Below are 7,575 nucleotides of genomic sequence, written 5' to 3'. Positions count from 1 at the left end.
GAGTAAGAAGTTGAAAACTAACTGACCTATTCATGCTAAATCTCTTCCTTCCGATTTCTGGCCCCTAAATCTTTACGACTGCTAGCGAGTCCCTGATATGATGATGTATTTATGACTGTCTCTGTATGTATTGTCGTCCGGTCTGCGGAAGAAATTCACACATTAAATTCTGTGCTTTTGGATGCTATTTTAGGAGTATTCTGTTTATTGCAGACAGTGAGCAGCTGCCGGCCAAAGTCTTGTCTGAGTCTTTGTTTTTTATTTTTAATGACGTATAGAGACGAACAACACTGAGGACAATACAGTTCAGGAGGGAGTCAGTTTCTGCTTCATTTTATTTCCAAATAAAAGTACAACAAACATAACAAGACAAATATTTACACCAGTGTAATTGACATGTTTACATTTACCTTGGTTGGTACCAAGGCTTTTCAACCAATAAACGTAAACAAATTCATATTCTAATCCAAGTAGAGCTAAACAAAGTATGCACAGTCCAACAACGGCAAGTCATTAATATGGACTCTTTATTATGTACAAATTAAAGTTTGTTGTATACAGAAAATATACATGTCTTTTTTTGAAGATTTAAAGGCAAAATGTTGACAAATGTTTCTTCAGTTTGCAAGTTCATTTCATCTCCCCTGTAAGACAAAACATTGATTAGAATTAAATATCAATAGCAGCAGGGGATTTTTGAAAAATAAATAAATGTTGATGCCGACAGGTTTGCAGTAATACTTTATAAAACATATAGAAACACATAATATAAGGTGCAAGCTATGAGAACTACAGCTGAAGTTTGTCTATTTGATGCTAGTTTTAGCAACATTTGCCACATAGCAGCAGGGATCATAACTTCTTTTGTCATACAACAATTGGATCCAGACCGAATTATCCAAATAACTACTACATGGATTCCCACTAAATGTATTGAAATGTTTGTAGACCATACAGGACTAAAACTACTGAATTTGATTATCTTCAACTGTAATTAAGGATTAATTATATTCACAATTACTTTAACTTTTCATCTACCGCCCCCCTCACATCAAACTCTGTAAACTATCCAATTATTATTATCACATGATCTGTATACTCAACTAAAACACAAAATATGACAACACTAACTGTAAAGTCATTACTGTTATTATAGTAATCTCATGATGGTATTTATTTAAATTTGGGGGTTTGCTGATGCCAGCAAATGCTCCAATGGAAGCTTTGGGGACAACAGCCTGAAAAACGAATGAAAAAGGATCTCAGTATAGTTTAACATTACACACTGTTTTATATCTGTGCAGCTTTTACTGACTGTGCATGGATAAATACTCCTCACACTCGTAAAAAAAATGGGCCATTTTGTGAACTTATGACTTCTTGAAAATAGTTTCCCTTTGTTATCTTGCCTGTCCTTCCTGCCGCCCTTAGATTCTTCTTTTCTGCTGAGCCCTCACACATGACCTTACCTCTGCACTGCTGTCCAAGTAATAGGTGGAGTGAATATTATTCGAAAACAGAGGGTTTCATACACTCAGAACGCCAAATACAACACGGCTTCTTTTGAACCAGCTTAAGTTAAAGCATTGCATAATCACAACAATCTGTGCTGACTAAATCATTGCCTCACAGCTGCCTTCCCCTTTTCCTGACATGTGTTTGTAGAGAACAAAATGTCTTGTCCTCTGTTTTTGCTTTACCTTGGCATTGGGCTGAGCAGAGATCATTCGCTGGAGGTTCTGAAGCTCTCTGTCTCTCAGGGCCAAAGTGTCTTCCTGCAGCTTCTTCTGATCCCTCAGCTGGTTCTGCTCAATCAGTAACTTCTCCACCTTAAAAACAAATGCATATTTAAATAAAACATTATATAATGATCTTGCATTAAGATGGCAGCCCCACTTTTATATCCAGATACAGAGTGAAACAGCTTGTTCCGGGGATGTCTCCCTTGTTTCCACCCACACATGCATACACACATTCCTAACCACAGATATATAAATGTACCTGGTTATCGTGAGTCTTCTGTTTGAGCTGCAGCTGATTGGCTGACTCCGCGGCCTGCTCTTTGCGAGTGAGTTCACACTGCAGCAGTTCAGATCTCGTATGTGTGTTGTTCACCTCCAGACGACTGGAAAAGGCTTGGATCTCAGCCACCTGGAAGAAGAAAATAATTGTACTTTTAATAAAACGTTAAATATGTTCATCTGATTCCCAGATGGCACATAATTTGTTTTCCATTTGTCTATTTCTATGTACAATGGAGTATGAACACAATCTCCCTGAGAGACACAGCACATAGTTTAGTGAAAGTTGCACAACCATAAAATAAAGTAAATATTTATACAAAAATAGGAAATAAAAATGTGCCATAAATGTAGCCAAATGCTGTGAGATGTAGTGTCTCTCTCATCCCAAAAAAAAAACAACCATGACTAGAATAAAATTCCCTCAGAATTGGGTTAACATGGAGAAAAAAAAATTACCCCCAGATTTCTGACAAAGATGGAGACAGCTTAAGGAACTGCTACAGAATGAAAGAGGCAGGGGTTAAATTGGGCCGGGGCTGTCCGGGGCTCAGCCCCTGCACATAGGACGATGCTCTGACGTCATCAACCTTGCTCATTTGTCATTCGTTTAAGCCATATGTTAAAATATCTCTCGTTCTTAATATAGACTTTATTTAGGGTCGATATGTGTTGACTTTACTTTAAAATAGCAGATCTCTGTGACAGGATATAGTTTTTTCCGCTTTCCCCCGACCCGTCTTGTAACACGGAGCCCGTTTCCTACACCATCAGGGCCGGTTCTAACCAATTTGCTGCCCTAGGCGAGATTTAGCTGTATCCAAGGAATACACAATAGAATATATAAAAAAATAAATGAAAAATCTCTACAAAAGACCAATACACTACAAAAACAGAAACGTATGAACATGTTTTAATTGGGGTGAGGACGTCACATCCTCTAGGGGGGTCAGGGGGTACGCCCCCCCCCCCCCCCCGGGAAGAACTGTTTGAAAATGTAAAGTAAAATGCTTCAATCTGGTGCACTTTAAAGCACACATTACTAGAGACTAGAGCTAGGGGATAAAAACTCTAAAACACCCATATGAAAAAGATCGGTTTACATTTTAACAACCAAATATGTGAACATAACCAATAACATACCATAGCCAATAACAAATAAATGTAACTTATTTTATTTTTGTTGTTCATTTATATCTTATTTTACCTAGTTAATATTTATTTATGCATATTTTTTTATCTCTGAAGTTTTAAACGATATTTTTGTTTTACTGTCCTATAGTATACATTGAAATTATTTCAAACCTGTTTATCCCAATAATTATAAAGGAGTACCTTGGAAATATTTGGTTTACATAAATTGCATTTATCTCTCTCTCGCTCGCTCCCACGCCTGATAAGCCAACACCCCCCACTTTCATCACTTACAGCGCCCGTCGTACAGGGCAAATGAAAAGTGTAACCGGGTGAAAAGGGTATTACATTTAGTTAATTATGAATGTTTTTACATCAAGGCCGAAAATTAGGATGAGCGCAAACAGTCAAAAATGTGTTTTTCCCTCCCAGAGCTGCCAGCGCAGCGCCCCCTCAGATCTGGCGCCCTAGGCGACCAACTATGTCGGCCTATGCCAAAAAACCGGCCCTGTACACCATGCTAATTGTATGTCTGCATAAAGCTGAGTTATGATCGGTCATAATAACACAGAATTTGGTGATGATTAATAGTTTACAGTGAGATTTACTCCCATACTTTTGGCATACTCACGCAGCCCTACAAATGAATTGAGATTTCCACACAAATGTTCTTTCGCAAGTGTGCAGAGCAGTGTTGATTTAAAAAAGCAATTTGAAGATTGGATATTTGTAAACTTTTTTTTGTGTATATATATTAATAGTTTAAGATGTAAATGAATTCAGCTTATTTGTAGTACTTTCTATTTTTATTGTGACATTTGGTGGCATCAATGTGTGCATTTGATACAGATAATGGAGCAGTTGCTTTAGGGCCACAGTGTATATCCCTTAAGGTCAAATAATTAGATCCTCGACCTCCGCCCCCCACTCGCACCCCCCCCCCCCCCCCCCCCCCCCACATATCAAATCCCAACTTAACCCCTGGAAACAGATACTTGCTGAGGCTCCGATTTAGTTGTCCCATACTGTGCTGCTGTATCAGCAGAGAGACTCTCTTTTCACCTCGGCTTTGACCCTGAGTTGGCCTCGGAGGGACGTGTGTCTCTTTAGCTGTAGATTTATCACGAATGACGCAGCGGAGAGACTTCCTCCCCAGAGAACCTGGTTTCCTTTTCAATTTGTTGTTTGGAATATTCCATCACAGTTTAGGCAAAATGTAAAGAAAGGTTGGCAAGAAGTGAGAACAACCGACTACAATTTCAAGGGACATTTTTTTTGTAGAACCATTTCATGATACTTCATACTTCTACTTTTTACTCCAGGTCATTACCGGTTAATTTTGTTGATCTTAAGATCTTACATAAAAAACAAAGGATAAGCTTACATACAATTAATTGTTAAGATTAGACCAGTGGTTTGAAAGATTTTCACTGTAAACTGATCAGACGCTTTAATTAAAATAACTTTGCCAGGACAGAATAGCAGCAAAAAAGGGCAATTTAGGAAAGTCTGAAAATGAAATAAGTGTTTGTGAAGCATGACTTTTTCTTCTCTTCTACCTCTTGAATCACTATGACCCCTCTAAGTTCCTATAAGTGCTTTACTCTCTGCTTTACTTCTTGTCTCGAGGCTGTGAATTTAAGCATACACCAAGAAAGGCACACCCATCTGTCATTTTAGACATCAAGCCATCACACCTTACAGAATTATAAAGTGTTGCACTAACCTTGCTGCCCACATTGTCCAAATACAGCTGGAACTTATTTTCCACATCTTTGGACAGGTTAGTGCATTTGTTCCTGATCTTCTCCATCTCCTCCTGCTGGCTTTCGCAGGTGAGGTGAAAGGTCATGCGGTGGGGAAACAGGTTGTTGATCTTGGTCAGGAAATCGCTGGTCACCTTTTTGATCCCGTCCAAAGAGTGGGCAAAGTCCTCCTTGCATTTCCTGGTTAAAAAAAGAGATCCAAACCTTATCATGTTTATTCTTAACTGTTTTAGATACACACAGGCAGATGGGGGGTAGACAGTACTTGGTGTAGAGGATGAGCTCCTTATTCAGTATGGTGTTCTCCCTGCGCAGGGCGATGGCGTCCTGCTGGTGAATACCTCTGTCTTTGAGGGCGTCGTCTCTCTCCAGTCTCAGGTACTGAACCGTCTGGGTGAAGTTCGCCACAATCAGGTTGATCATGGCTTTCTGCTGGGCGTTCAGGGTCTGAAGAGTCTTCATTTCACCTGGAGGATTCAGTGGAAAAACAGTATTATCACAAGAAAGCTTAAAAAAAATACTTTTAGCAACATTGACCATTTTGCTTATGATAATATTAAGTTACCCATAATAATTTTCTTTAGATCAGTTATTAGATATAATTAAGACAAACGTTTGGGTTGCCAGGATGTGAGACATTGTTGAGTCTATTAAGAATGAGGATATTATTTATAATAAACCACCAATTCTACTGCCATAAATGTTAATGAGTAATAATGCGCCAGTGAGATGTTTTCCTAACCCTAGAAGCCAGAGAAACCATTATTCAAGCCATTACATATAATGTATAAGGAAGTGGTACCATTATTTGTTTATTTTAACGTTTAACTTATTTAACATTCACAAAACAACTTCCAACCATCGTGCCTAATATTAACCACATGGACTTTTATTTCATTGTACACATATTCAAAATATAAATATTAAAATGAAGAAGTACATCTATTACATACCACTGTTAGTGACAGGAGGGGTCTGGATCGGAGGGGTGATACGACGTGCCATAATGCTTGTGATTGTCGATGCACTCGTTCTCTCACAGGTAGCCTATACATACAAATACATATATGTATTTACAGCAGAATTAATATTGTATACAACATTTTTTGCATGAGAACTTTTACTTTTTATATTTTAAGTAACATGTCCAATTTTATATTTAAAGACTTTTACTCAAATGACATTCAATAAATAACATTTACATCAAATGAAGTATTTCTACAGATTGATATTAGTAATCTTCCCAATAAAAAGCGTCTGACTACTTTCACCAACACATGTCAACAAAAGGATAGCTGTAAAATGCCAAAAGAAATTATATTGTATAATTTGTACATTGTAACTTTATTTTAAGCTTCATCTCTTCGAGAATTATTTGAAGATGATTAAAATGTGTTGAAAACTATTTTAACAGCTGCACAAAACGACCTGCTTCTCTTAGCATTACACCAATCAAGTCATGTACTTACTAATTTATCTTTTAAGATAAACTCTGTCTTGTTGGTGTCAGTCTTCAGCTTGGCCAGCTCTGTCTCCAGAGCAGCTTTCTCTCCGGTGCGAGCTCCCCAGCTGAGCTCCCAGCTCGCCCTTCTCCTTCCTCAGCTGGATGTTGTTGTCACTCAGCCTGTTGAAGTTCACCTCCATGTCCTTCAGAATACCAATCAGACCACTCAGCATCATCACTGTATTACAGCCCTGAACATATTATATTTATAAACATAATAAGTATTGTAATGTCAGAAACATTGAAAGTGATGATTCAAGCAGCCTGCTTAAACACTAAGTTTGATCAAAATCTTCTGCAGAAATGATTTAATCAGATTATTCAAACCTCATCAGGTCTCTTTTAGTTATTCCTACTGTTTTGATCATTGTTACTTAACTTGAAAATACACTTAAGAGTTGTTTGTCAAAATATTATTAAAATCTAAGAATTGTCTTAAAACATGTCTTAAAAGAGATGATTAATAGCTGACAAAATAAATTGAGGTGATATACAAGAAGAAATCACTGACCTCGACTCTCTTCTCCTCGGCTGACTTCTCTGGCTGTCCATAGATGAGGAAGAGCACCAGGCTGACGATGATGAGGACTGGATCAGAGAGGAGAAGAAGAAGACGATCCTCATGTAGTAGCCGCAGCTCTTTCCTTTGTGTTTGTGCAGGGGCTCCCTTGCCTCCTGTCCAAACTTGGCCCGGGAGTAGTTGGAGCTGTACATGGCGGCTGGAGGAGAAATGGTGGCAGCTGGTTCTGGAAAGATCTAAATAGGAACTATTTTTTGCCACAAATCCACAAGGTTTCCGTTCAGATATGATCTTTGCAGATCAGGTGCTGCGGCAACAAGTAGACTCTGTGGAGCAGAACTGGAAGGAAAGCCAGATGTGGGATGATGGTCCGTCTTCTATAGGCTCTGACTGTCACACTGCCAGGGTACAGAAACGTACATGCAGAAATGGCATGTATGGATGGATGTAAACAATGACCCCTAGGTGTGTAAAGGGGCCATGTTTATAAACGCTCCTGGAGACACACTTCCAGTCCATTCCTGACCCAGCCTCCCCCCCCTCCCCTCCCTCTGTCGCAGTAGCAACCTCTAGCTACACCGCTGCCAGAATTATCACACGTCCGGGTCGTTGAGACAACAGGGGATTAAT

The 7,575-nt window shown here is 38.8% G+C and overlaps 1 protein-coding gene across 1 annotated transcript; it reads right to left on the bottom strand.

Moving 5' to 3' along the window:
• Positions 1-317: 317 nt before the first annotated feature.
• On the bottom strand, positions 318-7,472 carry plvapb (plasmalemma vesicle associated protein b). Its single transcript, XM_079652463.1, is given in 10 exon segments — positions 318-644; positions 1,701-1,829; positions 2,002-2,151; positions 4,882-5,101; positions 5,187-5,388; positions 5,875-5,968; positions 6,391-6,486; positions 6,488-6,568; positions 6,937-7,013; positions 7,016-7,472. Coding segments are annotated over 10 exon segments (1,182 nt in total). The 5' UTR covers positions 7,140-7,472; the 3' UTR covers positions 318-635.
• Positions 7,473-7,575: the final 103 nt, after the last annotated feature.

This window comes from Notothenia rossii, assembly GCF_949606895.1.
Source record: "Notothenia rossii genome assembly, chromosome: 1".
Classification (NCBI taxonomy): Eukaryota; Metazoa; Chordata; class Actinopteri; order Perciformes; family Nototheniidae; genus Notothenia; species Notothenia rossii.
Note: the sequence above shows the minus strand (reverse complement) of the source record. Positions and strands in the feature narration are given on the sequence as shown.